At 39.5% G+C, this 22,408-nt stretch overlaps 1 protein-coding gene across 3 annotated transcripts in view; it reads left to right on the forward strand.

The window, feature by feature from the left end:
* The window catches only part of coro2ba (coronin, actin binding protein, 2Ba), a 58,948-nt gene extending 36,988 nt beyond the window's left edge, over positions 1-21,960 (forward strand). For all 3 annotated transcript variants that reach the window (XM_072671561.1, XM_072671560.1, XM_072671562.1), the window contains exons 3-12: positions 8,896-9,012; positions 10,041-10,190; positions 10,627-10,791; positions 11,564-11,680; positions 11,944-12,048; positions 12,344-12,440; positions 12,804-12,916; positions 14,230-14,320; positions 16,556-16,695; positions 18,482-21,960. In XM_072671561.1, the coding sequence (XP_072527662.1) occupies positions 8,896-9,012; positions 10,041-10,190; positions 10,627-10,791; positions 11,564-11,680; positions 11,944-12,048; positions 12,344-12,440; positions 12,804-12,916; positions 14,230-14,320; positions 16,556-16,695; positions 18,482-18,643 (1,257 nt within the window). In that variant the 3' untranslated portion in view covers positions 18,644-21,960. The remainder of the gene's footprint in view (positions 1-8,895; positions 9,013-10,040; positions 10,191-10,626; positions 10,792-11,563; positions 11,681-11,943; positions 12,049-12,343; positions 12,441-12,803; positions 12,917-14,229; positions 14,321-16,555; positions 16,696-18,481) is intronic.
* The last annotated feature ends 448 nt before the right edge of the window (positions 21,961-22,408 follow it).

A 22,408-nucleotide genomic window follows, 5' to 3' on the forward strand; every position in this document is an offset into this window, starting at 1 on the left:
GAACTTGATAGATTTTGTTTGGTGAATCATCTCCCCAGCGCCAGAGAGGAAAGACTTTACTGCAGTTCTGTGGTGACATTGTAATGAGGCTACATTCTCCGAATTTTAACAGTAGTTGTAGTAGTTTATGTTTACAGTGTAAAAACACAGTACTGTTAATGTAGCACATGTGAAGTCAACCACTGCCTCATTTCAAACTGCCACTGATCAGTACCACCCTCAATGGAGGGGGGCGGCCCCAGCTCCAATACAGCAGCCTGTTGCATTAACCCTTCCCTGAGAGACTGGCAAGACATTTTGTGCTCTCTCTGCCTCCAGATGCTGATGATAAGTAGCATGATCCTCTGATCATAGGGGCAGAGCCTCAGTCCACTGGACCAGTCGGATTCCCGCACAGGTGCTCTCTTCAAAGTTTCTTGGCACTACAATCTTATAAAGCCTGGAAATGTGCATACTGAATTAATAAATCAGACCCTTAGATATGAGTTTCCAAAAGGATTTTCCACAGGCCCGCCAGGATTAGGGTTAATAATAACATACTTTGGAAACTGGGGTGCCTTTTCTCAACACTCCAAGAAGAAAAGTTGACTCAAAGGTACCTGGCAAGGCTTTGAAGACCATGAAAATATCTGGAATATCTGTAAAGCAAGAGCGCATTTTCACACATTGGCAGTATATTTGAGACTCAATAGCTAAATAGTTTCCTAGACAGTTATCAGACAGCCAGCAGTTCTGCAGGTGTTCTTGAATCAGTGACTGCACATTGTCTTGGAAAGAAATGGACACATGGGATTATATAGCTATTATATAGCTCCTGAACTGAGGACTGCTGAATGGTATCCTGGGTGTGACAGAAGGCCTGGGGTTATGGAATGGAAACAGTGTTGGAATGGTAACTGTCAGTAAAAAGGAAAGATAGAAAATACTTAAAGAAGAAATGTGTGGATTTAGGAGTGACAAAGCAGGTTCAATCACATTGCATGTAAACAGCATTTAGATTGGGGAAAAGGCAGCGATAGGAGTTGTGTGTAAATTTAGAGAATAGTGTGATTCCCATTGTGAAGTCCATACAAAAACTACACTGCTGTAACTACTCCAATGGGTGGATCCTTCATTACCATGGAAAAGAAGGACGCATTTCTCTGAGCCTTCGAAATGGGACAGCCTAGTCATGCTACTGTAAATACAGCCTCTGAAGGATGTAGCACCTGAATTGGGACACACCAACTGTGTACAAAACAGCAATGTATATATATATATATATATATATATATGGCAATTAAAGAAATGTAAACATGTTCAAATGTCAAATTCAATGTAAAAATGTTGATTATTTGGACCATTTTTAGAATCACTTTTTATCATGAAATTTTGACAATAAATACTTACTCTTTATTTACACAGAACAATAATCTGAGTAATAATATAATAATCTGAGTTGACTGTTGCACATTTGCATACTATGAATGGCATAAAGTCACCCAACAGCAATGTAAAAGACCAGTGGAGAGCCTGCCAAGACATGAGAGTCAAGGTTATTTCACCATAGTGATTTGTGAATGCTCTCAAAGTTCAAATATTAGTACTGTGTTGTTTAAATCTGAATAATTACTTCTTTGCATTATAAATATTATACTAATTTCTTTGCATTATTTGAGCAGTTGTTTTTGAGCAGTTGTATTTTCTGCAAATAAATAAATGCTTTGCAAATAAATAAATTAGTAAATGCAAAATAAAAACATGTTCCTTAAAAAACACAGTTTTACAAAGTCAGGACCAGGTTACTGGTGAACAAAGATGTACAGTTAATCTTGATTTCAAAATAGTGTTTTAATTGCCCATACAACGCACACACATACACTCAACACTGAACTCTGACCATCTGGATATGCTGACAGGAGACCGACTACCAGCCAGGCCAGACCACAATCAGGTGCCAAGACGTAATGAACCTTGAGCATTTTCCACCACACTGACATCCATTTTACCCCAAATAACACACAGTATGCCCAGGAAGCTTAACTGTCTCCTTCTGCTCTGTCCTTTAGTTTTAGGCCACTCAGTGATGGAAGTCCACCCTGGTGTGTTACAGCCAGTCTCACTCTCCTCCTGCTCTGCCTGGGAGGAATAAGGCGGAGTGTTAATTAGCAGAAAGCGTGACACACACTTTCCAACCTCCTGCTTGCATCCTGCCTGCAGCTCTCGCCTGCACTGGTTATAAGAAGGCCTTGGTTTATGGACCTGTGTTTGTCTGGCTTTCTAGGCGGTCTGTGTGGAGATATTATCTCTAATTACCAAAGTAGTGTGAAAGTCAACCACGTGCAAATTGAAATCTCTATTCTGGGACATTGTTGTGTTTATAATGGAAAGCATTAAAGCAGCAGTTTGGTGATAAATTATATTTACACAGTTTTCCCCTTATAGTGAATGTGTTCAGTCAGCCAAGGCCTGCTTGGTGTCTGAAGTTTGCCTCTGTAGTTTTGCACTGGAACAAAACAGATGTAGCTAAAATAATAATGGAGGAATATATATGGAATATATATACCAGTTAGCATTGTGCATACCACACACCTAAATAACCACACACTAGTCTTTAACCATGTCATGTTGTTAAGGAATCTTAAAGAGACTGGCTAATGTGGTTTCAGACACTGTATGGCACACTGTTATCTATTATAATATGTGATGTACTTTGTACTTAGGCCTGAATGTGGATCCATATCATGACATCCTGTTCATAATAAGGTATATATTGGTTTCATATTATTTACTGAATAATTCATAGAATATACTGAATAATTAATTGTAGATTCTGAATATTGAATGTTTCACAGAAGGTACTAAATAATTCAGAAGATATTTAGCAATTAATTGAAAATACTGAATAATTATTTCAATATATTGAATATGTAATTGAAGAAACTGAATAATTTATAGTAGTTACTAAAAAAGTACATGCTGAATAATTTGTGGTAGATACTGAATAATTAGTAGTGGATACTGAGTAGTTCATGGTGGATACATAATAATTCCTAGTAGATACTGAATCATTAAATCTGATTAAATTTATACTTAAAATTGAATCTAAAAAATGGGCTTAATGGACTTTTCAGATAATACGTTTAAAAGTATCAGAAGCCACATAAGCCAGGCTGCAGTTTAAACAACGCTAATATACTTCCAATATATCATTATCATAGCTGCATTGTGAGGACACTAAACATGATATATGACACTAAACATGATATCTTCATCTGAATAAAATGATGTGTAAATGTGTGAGTCTGTAAATGTAGTTTATGTTAATGACAGTTATTATTATTATTATTATTATTATTATTATTATTAATTTAAGTGCATTTAGTGAATAATGTACTGAACCTTAATCTAATCCAGTTCAGCTCAGTTTGAGTCAGTACTTTTTGAGATAGCACTTTTTACAGTACCTTTTGCCACAATACAGCTTTACAAAGCACTTTATCCAAAGCCCTGTGAACCAAGGGTGACCAAAGGGAAGGCAGACTATTGCCCTGCTTTATAGGGTGGATCCACTTTTGCCAATCTGAGCAGACAGTTATAAAACTCTGGACATTCAGAACCAGGCCCTTCAGATTATAATGAGTCAGTGAGGTTTGTAGGCTCTCTGCTCTAAATGGCAGTCTGGATCACTGCAAGAACATTTTATGGATCTGGACGATGTTTGGGCTTTGTATTTCCCACAGATGTTGTAAAACTTGGAAAATTGTTTGGGTGGAGTTTTAAATTGCAGGTGAACCATAAAATGTATTGTTCAAATTTTCCAAATAAAGATAATTATGCACTTAAATATTCACTTTATGCAAAACAATATAGTTATAAATTTAACTATAAAAGTTATAAATAATACAACTATATTTTAGTTTATGCTGCTTGCACATGCTATTCTGTAGTAGTACATTCAGTCTCTGTCTCGCTCTCTATTTATTTATCTCTCTCTCAACAGCTGTCTCTGTTAAGAATTCCATCTTTCACTCACATTTACATTTACATTGAAGGTATTGACTTACAAAAGTGCTAAGCCGTTTACTCAGAAAATACCCTTAGCTAGTTTATATTGGCTAGGATCAACGTACACTATGCTTTGCCAATGTACTCTTGGAAGAGGTGTGTCTTCAGTCGGCATTTGAAGACAGTGAGCGACTTTGCGGTTCGGACACCCAGGGGACGTTCGTTGGTGTTTCAGCCATGATTCATCCTATAAAGTGAGCTACAGTTTCTCATTAGGTTGAGCGAAGTTCTTGCCAGTTTTCTGTAAAAACCTGTGGTATGATGTGGAGTGTGGATAAGTCAGCTTAGGTGGCTCTAAATCAAAGAAAGTGCTTACAGTACTTGCAGAATACACTCTCCAATACGTGACCTCATCCTTCACAGCAGCCGACGGTTTTGGCAGGAGTCTAGACTCTCTGCTGTCCATACAGAAGTCAATACTTTACAGTGATGCTGTAATTATAATAATCACCCAGATTTTCCTCACATTCCTTTGTCTGATTCACAATAATGGGTGTTGACCGAAATCATTAGCATCCAAATCGGTGTGTGTGTGTGTGTGTGTGTGTGTGTGTGTGTGTGTGTGTGTGACTGTAAGCCACAGCCGGCTGTCAGGAAGAAGAGTGTGTCTGGTGTGCACCCCAGTGAAAGCAGCAGAAGATGAGTTGGTGTCCAGCCAACACATCTGTGTCACCTCTCTCTCTCTCTCTGTCTCTCTGTCTCTCTCTCTCTCTCTCTCTACTCAATCTCTACTGCAGCCACATGGAAGTATTGACACTTCAGTATCCTTATGAAAAATAGTTCTATCCAGTTCTGCAGTAATAGATGCAGTAAATAACGCAGCAATAAAAACGATAACAGCTTGAAAACTGTGTTGATGCTCCACTGACCTGTGGAGAATGAGTAAGAGGTACAAAAGATGCTTCGGTTGTTGCATAAAAGTGGTCAGTAGAAACATACTTTATCTGCATTGTTTACATTAAATACATTATAAGAGAACTTGTTATAGTGAACAAACACATACATGCTAGTGAATAGGGCGGTTAGGGGGTTGGGTGCCTTGCTCAAGTGCACTATAGCTTAGTGCTGGGCCATATGACCTCAAATCAATATCAACGATTAATTGCGAATAACATTTACCTCGATTATGATTAATGAATGATTAACAGAACATATTCTATATATTTTACAACTACATAATCTGAATTTTGCTAATATATTAACAGAAGAAAAAAAAAATTCTTTCTGTTTATATATTTAGTTCATATATTGTTACAGATTTTTTTCTTCTTCTGTAAAATTGCCATTGCAGTTGCATCCTTAAGGAGAGATTCGGTTAAATGAACTGACTGACTTGAATGGCTTTATGTTAATGATTTGTATTTGTCCTAATATTATTGTTACGGGTGCTGAATTCAAATTTGGAGGCATATCCTGGTTCAAGTTTAATGACAATAACATAATTATTGGGAATTTTAAATGAGCCACACAGATCTACGTTTCTCACACTTTAAAAAACACCTGCTTGATCTTATGATATTGTTACATATTCCTCTTCCACCTCTTCCACCAGTGTATGCACTGTATGGGCAAAAGTATTGGGACACCTACTCATTCATTGCTTTTTCTTAAATCAAGGGTTTTAAACTGCCTCTACGGTCCAGGCAAAGACTACTCATCTCTCCTCCCCAGCTCATTCCCCAAATTATTGGGTGGAGCTTCATCACTCCAGAGAACACAGTTCCACTGCTCCACAGCTCGACATGGTTAAAGACTAGAATACCCTTCTAGCCCATGTCTGGCATTAGGCACGGTACCAATAGGTTTATGTTTATCTGCTCCAGAGAGCTTTATTCTATTCACTGTACTTCTCTAAAGGGACTAAGCAAGCAGAGTGTGTGTGCATTTGCACATCTGTATCCACAATGGGTGCAACATAAAGTAGCTGAAGGCATTCATTAGCAGGGGTGTCCGCAATGCACATTCAGTAGCAGTGCACCATTTCTTACTGGATCTTAAATTAGATTTTAATAAGAGATCCAGTATTTTCCTGACCATGCCTGTAAATTGACAGTGACAGTTTAAAGTCACGTCAGGGATTTGAGAACAATGCGATGGCAGGCTAATTCCAATTCTACAAACACTAAAGGGAAGGGTGGAGGGAATGTTTATATCTAAGCATTCAAAGATACAGCTCAGTACACAGGAACCGGCAATCAGCAACCGAAACTATGAGTAGTACAAGCAATTACATATTTCTGTAATACTGAAATAGATTGTTTTGCATCAGCTGAAACAATACAGAACTAGGTTCTAGCTTTGGGATAATTGCTATACCCACAAATATGCTCCTTTGCAGTAGCTCTTGCTAGATTGGAGCAGATCTAGAGAACTTTGGCAGATGTTCAATTCAGCCTCATGAATATTAGTTGGAATTTAAGGTCCCCAATGTTTACTAATGTTCACTAGCTATGACTCCCCCATGAGCAGTGAGAGGGTAAAGGCCAGTATATGCTTCTTCCAAGTCTTACCAAATGCATGAAAATACATTTTTGTTAAGTATGACTGGGCAGTGTGAGGGGGTCATCACATTTAGGATGACTTACAAAATACTGACTGACACTCTTAATTGACTGCTTCCTGTGTATGCCTTCATTTTTTGAAGTGTGTAATCATGCATGATCACAACCATTTCTTTGTGACTGCTAGTGTATGAAGCACAAAGAGAAGCACAAAGGAAGGGATAAAAAAGACACACAGACACATTTAGTAGCAGACTGTGTCTCTCCCAGGCCCTTTGTCCTCTCCCCATGATGGGGTCTCTCAGAGGAAATCACAGAGTCCCACAGTATCCTCATAGACTGCTACATCCTGTCGGCCCCCTGGCTACCCTGTCCTGCTAACCTCCCTCCTCTGCCTTAGCATAGAACATTTACTCTGCCCTAGAGTATACTGTTTATGCTCGTATGAAAGCTGCTGACATGCTGTTCAATGTATCAGCCTCATTAAACTGTGTGGAAATGATTTTTACATTCGACTGCAAGTAAACTTTACCTGCCTCTGAAATCTGCTGTTCTACCACATCCCAAAAGTGTTGTACTGGATTCCAATCAAATCAAACCAGATTTATTTGTATAGCACTTTTTACAGCTGATGTCGCAAAGGCAATAAAGAAAATGGCCAACAACACAGCAAAACATAAAAAGCCCTGGAGACAATGGCAAGAAAAAACTGGAGGAAGCTGGAGGAAGAAATATTGGGAGGAACCCCACACACAAGTGGGACCCATCCTCCTCTGGTCCAAACTACTTATAAATAAAAGTTCACTGTATCATCATATAAGACTGGTCTTATGCTCAGATGTACTAATATAACCGTAGTAGTGATGGTAAGAATAATTAAAGTAATGATGATGGTTAATGATAATAATAATAAGAATAATAATTATTATTATTTTGGTGAGCCTTTACCCACGGCAGCCTCAGCTTTCTGTTCTTGGCTGATACCGTAGCCTTTCCTACTGGTTTACCTAGTTCCTAATAACGTGCTTTGGCAAGTGTACAGTTGCAGTATGCTCTACTTGTATGCCAACTGCATTGTTTGATCAGGCTGCCAATTGCTGTTAGTCAGCCGTGTCTCTAACTGTATATGTCAGTTTACTGTTTTTCCTACTACTTTCCTACTACTCCAGTAGGGGGCTCCTCTCTGGAAGAGTCTCCACTGAGACTGTGTTCCTGTTCATGTTGCTAGATGAGTTCAGTGGAGCTGAGGATCTTCTGTCTCAGGGCAGCCAATGCACAACTCATAATCTCTCTCATAAGCCATACCAGACAATACTTAACTGATGAATGCTCTTCTTTAATGTCAGTTCTTTTGTACAGTAATCTGTCCTACATGTCTTAACGGATCAGAGTTTTCTTTCCAGTTTTATAATCTGTTTTTCTTTCAATTCGTCTCGTCATTATTTGCCTGTCTCACTGGGTTCTGACCCCCTGTGGGAAATCAGTGGAAATCTTGAGGTTGTTATTCTGTGAAAGTATCTCAAAATGAACAATGTCCTTGAGCTGGGCCTGTGCTAATTTTATGCGCACATAAAAAAAGAAAATCGACGGCTTGTGTTGGTGTTGTGTGAATTTGAGAGGACAGAAGGTACCTGAGAATAATTAAAGTCTGTAACAGACTGGTTATGCCATAGGAGAAACCTGCAGTATTTACAGGTTTACAGGCACTTTCTAAAGCAGAACATATTACATTTCCCCCTATAACATCTACCTATCATCTATCTAAACCCCCCTATAACATCTATCTAAACCAGTCTGCTTAGCTCTGCATATCAGACTAACAGCCATGTGCTCGGGCCTCGGCTGGTTACCCCAGTGATGGAGATGCCTTAGTAACAGACTCCATCAGTGCCCACTCATGCACAAGCTAAACTACAAATCCCAGAGGAACGCAGAAGGAGGTCAATGGACGTAAGTGACATCAAACATTCATGACATCATGACCGACATTCGGGCAGAGCAGTGGCTGGGTTCTGAATGCTGTGGAGCAGCACCACACTGTGGACGTTATGGTGTATTGCAGTAAAGCAAGTAAACACCTAATATTTACTTGATGTCAAACTGTATATGAGGAGATGTCTCCATATAAGTGTACAATTCAAGGTAAAGGTAAAGATGAAACAAACAGAATGGATTAAAATTGAGTATTTGAGTAATATTGAGTTTCAGTGTGAGTCTAAATGACATCTTGTGTTAAAGGGGTGTGCATTATGAGTGAGAGAGAGAGAGAGAGAGAGAGGCATGAGGCATGTAACAGATCTTCTTTGGAAGTCTAATGTATGTCTATGAATATCTGTCTTCTCCACAGGCCGGCCGCATCGACCCTCACCACCCAAAGGTCTGCGGTCACCAAGGCAACGTTCTGGACATCAAGTGGAACCCTTTCCATGAAAACATAATCGCCTCCTGTTCTGAGGACTCTTCTGTAAGCAAAATTACAGCAATCATCATACAAATCAGTTCACTGAGCACCATTTAGAAAATACTAGGTCACCTAATATAAATATGACTAATAAAACATTGAATTATCTACAAGGAAATGTACGGTACTGTGCAAAGGTCGGGGGCATATTCAATAAAAAGAGCCAAAAAAATACAAAACATGTTTGGGATACATAATCAAGGATGCTGAGGTCTGGATGTAAGCTTAAAATGCTAATGGGGCCCATTCTGGTGGTCTACCAGGTCCATCAGGTTATTCTTGGGGGGTACCATTTTATTTTTTCCATTTTAATAATTTTCTAAGCTCTGGTTTTGGAAAGTCCACCTATTTTCACCTATTTTTCTTTGACAGTCTCCTACAACAAAACAAATATTCAAGTTCAAGGTGTAAAACTAGTGTTTTTTCTCTTTCCATCAAATCTGAATGATTAAGAATATCTTTATTTAATATGATCTAAAATTCAGATCTAGTGAACAAAACATGACAAAAGAGAATGTAAGCACACCCTAGAGACCAAACAGATTACTATGAATCCATCTTCCTTACAACAGCAGAAATCGCCACAAAGCCTCCGTAAAAGTATTAGATTTTACGTTCTCGGGCAGTCGCTCTAAAAAAAGATAAGCTCTCCATATTACCAGTGTAATCCTTTAAATCCTGCTGCATCGGCCTGCGTAGATTATTTGCTATTTTGTTGTTGTTGCGTTCCTACTGGCTGTTAGAATAGTGTGCTGCAGAAAGCTGACAGATTAAGTGTAGAATAAATGATGAAGAGCTACATAGCCTACACAAGAGGTCTCTGCAACATAAACACAAAAACAACAGAAAAGAATAAAACAGTAAAACAGTATTGGTCATGTATTTGTTTATTAGGAAACTTATTACACACCTACAGAAACTTCCAGACAATTCCAGAATGATCACTCTTATTTAACTCCATGTTTGATATATTGCATGTGAGTATCTCCATTTGAGTGTATTTTGTGTGTGTGTGTGTGTGTTTGTGTTAGGTGAGAATATGGGAAATTCCAGATAGTGGTTTAAGGAGGAATATGACTGAAGCCATACTGGAGCTGTATGGCCATAGTAGGCGTGTGGGCCTTATTGAGTGGCATCCAACCAGCAGCGGCATCCTCTTCAGTGCTGGATATGATTATAAGGTAATATGATTGAATATTTAATATAAATGACAAATAATAGTCACTAATTAAGGAAATAGTATGGATTAAAGTCATTTAAAAGTACTGATTTGATTTCATCACTGATTTTGAAATATGAGGTATAAAGACACATAGTTTTATTATTAGTATATTATTAAATTATAGTTATTTATCAGTATTTCATACTTTCTTATTTGATGCTCAACAACCATGCAGCAATGAGAGATTGATCTTTACATATATCTTCTTTATCTTTTTACGAATGCTTGAAGTCTGGTAAAGCTATTAAATATTTCAAATTAGAATAATTTTAAACATTTACCTGCAACCAAATGAATTTTTTGTTATAGTAGAGTGTTGTCTTTCATGTTCCCTCACCTTCGTACGAGTTGGCTTCAACTTTTACAGCTTTAAAAGCCTTCACTTCACACTACAGATCTTGATCTGGAACCTGGAGATTGGGGAGCCGGTGAAGATGATCGACTGCCACACAGATGTGATCCTCTGCATGTCCTTCAATACTGAGGGAAGCCTGCTGGCCACCAGCTGCAAGGATAAGAAGCTGCGGGTCATTGAACCTCGCTCTGGACAGGTCTTACAGGTGAGAACATCAACCACTCAGAGATATAACACACACACACAAACACACAGAATCTAACAGACAAAGAGGGTAGACCTCATTTGGTTCCTTACTCTGTCTACATTGAGTCTCCGGTGTCTGCAGGCCTCAAAAGATCTCACCCCAGAGGACATCATTACGGTTTCCACTCCGCACCTTTTTCCTGTCACACTGAGCCCTCACAGCTTTAAGCAGATGAGAACAAGGAAAGCAGACAGTAGCTGGCCAGACAAACTCTCTGACAAACTTTAACCAAACGTATCAGAGCTTCACAAATCAATACCTCAGTCCTGACCTGCCTAAATGTTCTAGCAAAGGTCAACATTTACCAAAGCTTTTAATAATTTAGTTTTCTCACATAGGTCATTTCTCTATAGAACTGAATCCGTAATAGAACAACTGTCTGAGAAGCTATCTTAGGAGGAGTGGACTAAAAACATCTCTGAATGTGGGCTAGTTATAGCAGCTGCCATTAGATGTTCACATGAGATTAAATCCTAGTGGGAATAGTCCATTCTAATTGGAAGATGTGTTATTTATGAAGGTTTTTAAGACAGAGGTACTTTTTTACACAGGATTATGGGTGGGTCAATAGACATGTGGGCCAACACACAGTCCTGTACAGTTTATGGGGTCATAGTATGGAATCAGGACATAAGCTATACTGTAAGCTGTACTGAGAGGATAAGCGGGATCTAGAGACAGACATTTCTTGTTACCCTTCATCCTCAGTGGTATTTATTGTGTTCTGCAGGAGGCGAACTGTAAGAACCACAAGGTGAACCGTGTTGTTTTCCTGGGCAACATGAAGCGCCTCCTGACGACGGGGGTGTCCCGCTGGAACACTCGACAGATTGCGCTGTGGGATCAGGTGAGAGGGCCCACCCCTGCTTCATAAAGAGGTGTAGGTGTGTCGGCCTGAGTGCTGAATTCCCTGAACTGAGAATAGGCAGCGATAGAGGGAACCCACAAATTCCCAGAAATCATTTTGGAAGCCAAGATATTCCCTCAAGGTTTCTTCCTGTCTTTACATGGTACTGATATATTTGGTAGTTATTATTATAACTTATTTTGCATGATGTGTCCATATCCTTTTAATTTCATTATTATCATTACTTTGTCTCTAATTCTCAGGAAGATCTTTCCATGCCAATTAAAGAGGAGGAGATAGACGGCCTGTCAGGGCTTTTGTTCCCTTTCTATGATGCAGACACACATATGCTGTATCTAGCAGGCAAGGTAAGCACTGCTAAAAAAAGTAATAGTTTAATAACCCAGCCAACATGCTCATGTGGTGCTCACTTGGGTGGAAGGTGAGCTAAGTGGGTTCCAGGAGGGCATGGGCTCTGAGTGGGTTTGTACATGTGTTGTTACTGGGAGGCAGTTTGCTTCTTAAATGGGCCCCATCATTACAGCCCACTCTAATCTCAGATTGGTCCTATCTAGGCCCCATTTGCATTGTATAACCCACATGGACATGTTGACTGGGACTTTATTTTTTTCATGAACCAGCACCAACTGAGTTTAATTTCAGGGTGATGGGAACATCCGCTACTACGAGGTCACCACTGAAAAGCCCTATCTGCAGTACCTCATGGAGTTCAGGTCCCCTGCTCCTCAGAAAGGACTTGGTAAGCTCAGGCTCTTAGGTTTCTAGATGATCCACAAACACTAGGGGTCAGACTCCTGGACAGTCTTGTTCTGGACTATGCAGCATTATGAATAGATACTCACCACAGAAAAAAAGTGTATTACTTACGACTAGGATTAATTACTCTCCAGGGAGCTGACTCTAGAGGTCTTAATGGAAAATATTGTGGGCCAAGAACTTTTAATAACAAACCACTTCTTGCTTTCTTTAGACTGTCCTACTAAAGTAGATACTGGTGTCTGTGTCTATGTATTGCTTTCACTACATTGGTCTATAAAATAGACCATACAGGAAGTGTTGTAAAGAAGTAAATGTTATAATGCAGTCCTGTTTTATATGATAGGTATAATGCCCAAACATGGCTTGGATGTGGGGGCCTGTGAAGTGTTTAGGTTCTATAAGCTGGTGACGCTGAAAGGACTGATCGAGCCCATCTCCATGATCGTGCCAAGAAGGGTGAGCAAAAGCCAAACAACTACAAGATAGGTTTCCCTGAATTTACATCCTGGATTTCTGCATTAATTACTTACAAATTGTGTTCTGGTGGTTTTCCACGTCACGATTATAGACAAACACAATCTAACTAAACTGGCAACATACAAACACTTGTACTGTTCATGGGTTTTATTGAGCACGTTGAGTAAATATCCGTAGTGCAGGCTAGAAAAAGTAAGTACACCTTAGTACTCATGACTTCTCCCAGAGCTAATTGCCAGGTGCTGTGCCCATTAAATAAAGGCACATAAAGCCTGGTTACACAAATCTGCTGACAAATCTGCTGTTCTCAAGAAAGACTAGTTAGCATTCATTGGTGCAGAAATCAGAAGAACTCAGAAGACATGGTATAGAGAGAAGCATTGTTAAAGACTTAAGGGACCAACATGAGGCCTGGCAAATGTCTTAAAAACTGCAGTTTGTTGCTATACATATTGAAGTTATTTAGCTCCTCAGAAGAGTTCAAGAACCTTCTATTTGAGTATACCACTAACATGTCTGATGGGTTTTGTGGTGAAAGAATTATATTATCCATTCGTCCTGTTTAGAATAAGTTCAACTGTGCTGCCTTGGCCCTCTAGCTATGGACCACACATGAAATGGCTGTAATTCAAATGTGACTGCTAGCACTGGGACCCATGTCAGCATTGCAGAGCAGCACTTTTATTATTTTGATATAAGGGAATATAATCGCCCTCTTCAGAACATGTGGCTTTGCCTGGCACCTCATGGTAGCATACTGGCTAGGCCTGGTGAATTCTATGCTGCAGTATGTCTCTTTGCATGATCACATTAGCGCAAGGAACAAGCGCTAGCCATGTAATTACACTGACTCAGAGGCTGCGTCTCATTCTCTGATCATTACACATGCAGAGATGCTAATGTTAGGGTAAAACACATCTCTCTCACACACACAAACACATTCACATTCATCAGGGAGTGGTAGCTTGTCTTATTACTGAAAGGATTCAAAAGCAGATAGGAGCAAGTATAGCCTAGACACTGCACAGAAATATTCCCCCTTCGGTCTTATCACATCCTCCACTTCAGGAGGAAAATCATAGCATTTTAGCACCTAGTGGTGTGTCATTGCACCATGACCTTCTCTGTGAAAATCAATAGGCCTTATAGGAGCGGAAGTATTCAGTGAAAATGTGAGGGCCCTGTGATATATCAGTCTGTCAGCTATTCCAACTGCCTGGATAGAAAGCCACTGAACTCTGCACTATGAACATTACAGCTATGTCTTGAGCGAGTGTGTGCTGTTTTTGCAGTCAGAGACGTATCAAGAGGACATTTACCCCATGACTCCAGGAACAGAGCCTGCTCTCTCTGCAGAAGAGTGGCTGAGCGGCATTAATCGAGGTAAAGCTCTCTCATCCCTCAGTCACTACTGCAAATCTTCAGTGCCACCCTGAAGTGGCTCCTAGGTAGCAGAAGCAATTAGAGATAACAACACCCTGTCATCTAAAGCCTTTCACCATTTTAGGTTTAAATCTTTGTGATGAACATCTCATTTTCTAAGGTTCATTAAAGATTTTTGGACTTCTGTGTTTCGGACCAGATTTAGTCCAACATCACAGAGATTATATATATATATGTGTGTGTGTGTGTGTGTGTGTGTGCTAGTTGTTTTGTAAACAAAAATATATTTTAAAAAATATTTAGTGCAGTGTAGCTAAGAAACGTTAAGTAGACTGGGGCTATGAGGGTAATAGCTACAAATGTTAAGTAGACTGGGGCTATGAGGGTAATAGCTACAAATGTTAAGTAGACTGGGGCTATGAGGGTAATAGCTACAAATGTTAAGTAGACTGGGGCTATGAGGGTAATGTAGCTGAGAAATGTTAAGTAGACTGGAGCTATGAGGGTAATATAGCTGAGAAATGTTTAGTACACTGGGGCTATGAGGGTAATGTAGCTAAGAAACGTTAAGTAGACTGGAGCTATGAGGGTAATGTAGCTAAGAAACGTTAAGTAGACTGGAGCTATGAGGGTAATATAGCTGAGAAATGTTAAGTAGACTGGAGCTATGAGGGTAATATAGCTGAGAAATGTTAAGTAGACTGGAGCTATGAGGCTAATATAGCTGAGAAATGTTAAGTAGACTGGAGCTATGAGGGTAATATAGCTGAGAAATGTTAAGTAGACTGGAGCTATGAGGCTAATATAGCTGAGAAATGTTAAGTAGACTGGAGCTATGAGGGTAATATAGCTGAGAAACGTTAAGTAGACTGGAGCTATGAGGGTAATGTAGCTAAGAAACGTTAAGTAGACTGGAGCTATGAGGGTAATATAGCTGAGAAATGTTAAGTAGACTGGAGCTATGAGGGTAATATAGCTGAGAAATGTTAAGTAGACTGGAGCTATGAGGGTAATATAGCTGAGAAATGTTAAGTAGACTGGAGCTATGAGGGTAATATAGCTGAGAAACGTTAAGTAGACTGGAGCTATGAGGGTAATGTAGCTAAGAAACGTTAAGTAGACTGGAGCTATGAGGGTAATATAGCTGAGAAATGTTAAGTAGACTGGAGCTATGAGAGTAATATAGCTGAGAAATGTTAAGTAGACTGGAGCTATGAGGGTAATATAGCTGAGAAATGTTAAGTAGACTGGAGCTATGAGGGTAATATAGCTGAGAAATGTTAAGTAGACTGGAGCTATGAGGGTAATATAGCTGAGAAACGTTAAGTAGACTGGAGCTATGAGGGTAATGTAGCTAAGAAACGTTAAGTAGACTGGAGCTATGAGGGTAATATAGCTGAGAAACGTTAAGTAGACTGGAGCTATGAGGGTAATGTAGCTAAGAAACGTTAAGTAGACTGGAGCTATGAGGGTAATATAGCTGAGAAATGTTAAGTAGACTGGAGCTATGAGGGTTATATAGCTGAGAAATGTTTAGTACACTGGGGCTATGAGGGTAATATAGCTAAGAAACGTTAAGTAGACTGGAGCTATGAGGGTAATATAGCTGAGAAATGTTAAGTAGACTGGGGCTATGAGGGTTATATAGCTGAGAAATGTTTAGTACACTGGGGCTATGAGGGTAATGTAGCTAAGAAATGTTAAGTAGACTGGAGCTATGAGAGTAATAGCTAAGAAACGTTAAGTAGACTGGGGCTATGAGAGTAATAGCTAAGAAACGTTAAGTAGACTGGGGCTATGAGAGTAATAGCTAAGAAACGTTAAGTAGACTGGGGCTATGAGAGTAATAGCTAAGAAACGTTAAGTAGACTGGGGCTATGAGGGTAATGTAGCTAAGAAACGTTAAGTAGACTGGAGCTATGAGGGTAATAGCTAAAAATGTTAAGTAGACTGGAGCTATGAGGGTAATGTAGCTAAGAAACGTTAAGTAGACTGGAGCTATGAGGGTAATGTAGCTAAGAAACATTAAGTAGACTGGGGCTATGAGAGTAATAGCTAAGAAACGTTAAGTAGACTGGAGCTATGAGGCTAATATAGCTGAGAAATGTTAAGTAGACTGGGGCTATGAGAGTAATGTAGCTAAGAAATGTTTAGTACAATGGGGCTATGAGGGTAATAACTATTTTTTGGCCAAACTGTTGCTTGATAAAGAATGATGTGTATGTCTGTCCACAGGGCCTGTGCTAATGTCTCTGAAGGAGGGCTACAGCAGACCCAGTAAGCTGGTGTTCAAGGCCCCAGTGAAGGAGAAAAAGAGTGTGGTGGTGAATGGGATTGACCTGCTGGAAAACGTGCCTCCCCGCACAGAGAACGAGGTGATGCTCTCTACGTGCATGGAATTAATAGGGCTTTTTACAGTCCTGTAATTAAGAGCTGTTTCAGGGCAGTAAACTTCAGTGCTCCACTGTGTGGAAGTGGGCTGTGTATAAAGCTCTGTGTGGGTTAACTCTTTTAAGAACCAGTGTTGGTTCCAGGTTCTGTACATACTTTATATTTTAGTAGCCACCAAATAATTCATTATGCGAATAATTGGCCTGCAGTTTAAGAGCTTATGCTGTGCAGCTGTTCATCCGGGAGTGGTAGCCTTTAAATAGAAAAGTGTGTGTGCGTGTGCACTCCTGTAGGCGTGCTCTGAGAATAGATAAGCATAATATATAGAATGAATATATATATATGAATTCAGTGCCATGAAAAAGTATTTCCCTCTGTGTCTTCTATTTCTACATATGTTCCACACAATTGCATCAGATCATCAAACTTACCTTAAGACAAAGACAACCTCTTACTTCAATTTCTTCCCAATGTTGCTGACAGTTGACATCAGTTACGCTAGACACACCAGGTGTGACGTAGGCAGCAATTTCTTAACATGTTGCAGACTGTGCCTCAATCACATATCATCATGAGACATCATGAGAAAGAAAGTTATAGAAATGGTTACAAAGCCATCTCTAAGACACTGGGACTCACAGTCAGTGAGAGCCATTAAGGCAGCCGACAATTTTCCAAGATCACATTGACAACTCATCCAGGAAGTCTAAGATAAGGTAAGATAATGATCACTGTACTGATTCCACCATTAGAAAGTGACTGGCCAAAATGGTACTCCTGGGAGAGCTGAAAGACAAAAAACACTGCTTTAAGATTGAAGGATCATATTTGCCACAAAACACCTTGATGACCACCATGCTTTTTTCCCTCAGGAATAAAGATCAGTGGGCTGATGACAGTTAAACTTTTAACTGCTAGTACCTGTTAAACATGGTGGTGGCAGTGTCATGATGTGGATGCTTTGCTGCTTCAGAACCTGAGGGACTTTAATTGATTGAACGGAGCCATGATTTCTGCCATCCTTGTGGCAAGACAGTAATCCAAAGCACAAGAATAAGTCCATCTCCAGTGGAATTAAGGTGCTGCCACTATGCCACCTGGTTCTAATCCCACTGTCATTCTGCTTGCCATCAGCAGCTGGAGTCAGAAAGAGCATAATTAGCTTTGGTCTCTCTGGGGTGGGCTGATGGCACTTCCTCCCCACATCACTCACTGGCTGCCTTGTAATGCTGCATCAGCAGCATTTTGAAAAGAGGGGGTGGCTGCCTTCACTTGGGTTGGAGAAGACATGCTAGTCTTCACTCACTAGTGAGCATAAGCAGAGATTGGGTAATTGGCCTTCCAAATTGGGTAGAAAATGAGGTAATATTGTGTGGACTAGTCCTGACTTGAACCCCACGCTGTGGTAGGGCCATAAATGGGCAGTTCATGCATGAAAGTGCTCCAGTGTGACGGAAATGAAGAATGCAAATGTGAATGGGCCAGAATTCCTCTACCGTAAGAGGAATGACTGATCTCTAGTTATAGAAAGGGTTTGGTTGCAGTTGCTGGTGCTAAAGATGGCACAACCAGTTTTATACGGGTGATTTAGGTGTTGCAAAACTTTAAAAAAAAATAAAATAGCCAATTAGGTTTGTGTTCATTTTACTCATGTATAGGACTGTGTGTGATGAATCGGAAACCATGCATCTGACAAATAACTAGGAGAAGGCAAAAACTGCAGTGTTTGAATGGAACGTGTGTAATAACCCTGCATGTTCTCCTCTGCAGCTCTTGCGGATGTTCTTCAGGCAGCAGGACGAGCTGAGACGGCTGAAAGACGAGCTTGCTCAGAAGGACATTAAAATCCGACAGCTGGAGCTGGAGCTCAATAACCTGAGAAACAGTCCAAACATCAACAACCACAACAACAACAATGACAGCAGCATGTGATCTGGGTGGAGGCCACTGATTCTTTTGGTAGAATAGCTCACATTGGACCCCCAGCACTGCTGAACTTCCACACGGCTCCCTCCTCTCCTACACCCTGTTACCCATTGCCCTTATCCCACTTATCACTTGTCCCCACTGAGCAGTGTCTCGCCCCGACCCAAACTATTGATGCCTTTGATGCCGTGTCAGTGAAAAAGACTTTACTGGGGCATCAACCCACCCTCACTAAAACGTCTCACACCTATGGCCTACGTTGACTACGTTGACAACCGGCACTTTGGATACACCTAAGGCTTACATGTACACACAACACATAAAGGTTTTCCTGAGGGAACGTAGTTTAAAGGGACTTGACATGAATGAATTATGTATAATACTCAAGCAGTGCAGGGCTTCTCTCTTTTTTTAGTTCTTTATTAATTCTCTATTAATTATATCCTGTATCCTCCCGCTTCACACATACTCTCTTGCGCACTTTCTTTCCTCTGTTTCTGCTCTCTTCTGAATGTGTTGGCTGCCAGATGTGCAGCGCTGGATTGGAGTGGCTTCGATAGATGGATTCGGTACAAGCCATTAACTGTATTATTAATCTACTAGTGTTTCCTTTACAAGAATCTCCAATTGTAATTATTTATTTTGTTACATGTTTTCTCCAGTAAGTCATTCTTCAGAATAACTGCGCTCATCTCACTGTTAAAACCATGGATGTAGAGACAGAAATGAGTAGCTAGTCAACCAAATATGTCACCTGTCTGGTCATTATTTGTTGTGATATTTTAAAGGTACAATAAGTATGATTTACATGAAAACTGTGGACTTCTAAATGAATATGCGATGGTTGCTAAAAGCTAAAATTGTGATATTGTGTACATTGGCTTGTCACACCCAAGGAACAACCGACATGCAAAATGAAAAAATTTGCTTATTGTATCTTTAACTGGAAGTTCAGGACTGCTTGTGATTGTATTACAGTGCCAAGTTCATGTAGAATACATTCAGCACCATAAAAAACACAATATAGGAACACAGTAAGAAAACAGCCAACATCACATTAATTGTACAAAGTCTGAGAGTGGTAAAAGTGAATGTGTCTGAACGTGATGTCCCTGTAATGAGCTTTGATGAGTATAATAACCTTCTTAAAGAGGCATTAGTCAGGATTCAAGAAACGTGAGCTTCAATGGCTAAAAGGCAGTGAACACAACACTGGAACCATATTATTATTCCCTATAGATCTGCCTTTTTATTTTGGGCCATAAACTCAAAGCTTGTCTCTAAGGCTGTGTTCAGACTGTTACATTGTTACGTTGTTACAGCAACCCATGCAGATAGGTTTGTGAGGTCTGGACACGTAAATCCGATCTGGTCACCTGCAAATAACAGTGCGGATAGTCATCTCACCAGATCTGATTTGAGAAACCAATCAGTTTTGCCTGCAGTCTGAACATAGCCTAAAGTCTCTTATTCAGAGAATTGTCTAATCATGATATCCAAGTACTCTACAAGCATCAAACCCCGTAGGATGTGATTAGAGCATTATACAGATTCACAGCATGTACATACCTCTAATGTCGCTAATTCTGTGTTCAACTTCATTCCCGTGTAATAATTCTCTCCATTTTGGAAAAGCACTTCCAGTGTTAGCCCCTGGGTACAACATTGTGTTATGAGCCCACAGTGATACAGGGCACTGACCGACTTTCTCCATGTTGTTTTAGCTGAACAGATAAGGGTGAGGGTTGAGTAATAGGGTGTTGGAAAGTGTTTCATATAAACACACAGGAAATCAGTGGGTGGCACTGTGTCACTGTTTTTAGAACAGGGTATTCTCAGACACCTCATACACATGCTGATGCCATTGCTATTTTTGTACTATTATTTCTTATTATTTATATATCACAGTTGTGAATTAGCAAGACAAATGCCAAGAAATTAACTAATGCTCTTTAAGTAACAGAATCTACCCTGAAAAGCCCAAACTGTGAATTGCCCGCCCCCCCAGTGAATCGCAGTTACAACACTAGTCGTAAAAAAAAGGTTTTAAAGAGAGTTTTAAATGCAAAGTCTGAATAAAAAAGTAAAAGAATTCTGGAAAAAAAAAAAAAAAAGTAAAAGGCAAAAAGGAAAAGGAAAAATAAAAGGAAGCAACAGTAAGTTGAAATAAATGCAAACCAGGTATTTTTATTATTATGTTTAATGTAAATGGTATTGTCATTTTAAATGTATTCAGACTGTCTGTAATTGCCCTCTCATCCAGCTTGGATTGGTAAATTAGCATACTTCTGGCATGTTTCTAGTTTCAGGAAAGTGTGAAGGGACTAGACTAGCTTTGTTCTAACAATAATTACACATTTCTAAAACCTTTCTAAAAACCTTATTTGCATTTTAAATCAGTTTCCAGCCCAAGATTAAGCCTATCGTCGCCGTCCAATAACAAACATGTATCTTTGAAATTGTGAGTTTACAGGAAAAGGAAAAAATCTTTGTAACTTTTAATGAAAGTCAGTAGGAAAAAAAATTGAAAAATGTGAAAAATTTACTTTATTTTTTATAAAGTTATTTTGGAGCATTTCTATTGGCCCATTCATCTAGATAATTAACACAGTGTACAGAGCAGCTTCAGGGTTTAAACGATATATAATGATAAAATAAAAAATTTAAAAAATGACGTTTTTTTTTGAACAGCGATGCTATATATTCAACGGTGATTCACCGTTCGCTCTACAATTCTAGTCCCAATCTAGGTTTAATCAGCGCCTGGGAAACTGGCCCTATGTTGCATAAACTAGCCTAGAATTGAAGCAGTTTATCAATGTCTTGCTAATTCAAAAGATAAAGAACTTTAAGCAATAGACTTCAGTAAAAGGTGGCATTTAAGGTATCACAACGATCTCTGGTGACTATATTCATTCAGCGATAAACCTTAAACAGCTCACAGCTAGATGTTTCAGTCCTAGCCATTATTATTATTATTATTATTATTATTATTATTATCATCAAAAATGTCCTCAGGGCCTCAGGACTGTCCTGATTCCTCTGAAAGTCCTCATGGGCTGCCACATGGATATGCTCATCCAATATGTGAACAGTGTATGACTGAGTGTGTTGTTAAATGTCTCGGTTGTAACCTGTGCTGATCATTTCTTCATGGCTAGATCCACATCTCCACATTCAAACCCTGAACTGGCTCAGAAACACAGATAGCGGGATGGCTATGGACTATGAATGTTTTCAGTCATCTTGCTGTTAGCATTTGGCTTAGAAATAGATCTTTCAAGCTATATAATTTGTCTCATAATACAAGAATCTAACCTTCACTGAGATCTTTGGTTTATTTTCATTCCAGCAAGGTCATCGTTTAGCATAGAGATGCTAGTTGGTATGCTTCACACATTTTGATGGGATTTCCAAATGCTAAGACTTAATTGTTTGTGATGCAATCTAATTGTCCTCAGCTACAACACACAGTTTCCATTTTCTGGGTTCCCTGAATTTCCATTCAGTTCTGCTAGTCCAGCACCTGATTTCACCTCTCGCTTCTAGATCTTTAGGATTTAATTTCAGACCAAAATGATGAGAACTTAGCCTAAGAAACTACTTATACTTGCTAGACTATCACTTGCTAGTCACGACAGTATGGGTTTAGGCTACTCTCCACCTCTAGATTCATGATCCTTAACTTTCTGATACTCATACAGCTTGTCTTACAGCTTTATGGCCAAAAGTATTCAGACACCAATTCTAGTTAGTCGTTGCAGCTACCTT

The sequence above is a fragment of the Salminus brasiliensis genome, chromosome 25, assembly GCF_030463535.1.
Source record: "Salminus brasiliensis chromosome 25, fSalBra1.hap2, whole genome shotgun sequence".
NCBI classification, from domain to species: domain Eukaryota; kingdom Metazoa; phylum Chordata; class Actinopteri; order Characiformes; family Bryconidae; genus Salminus; species Salminus brasiliensis.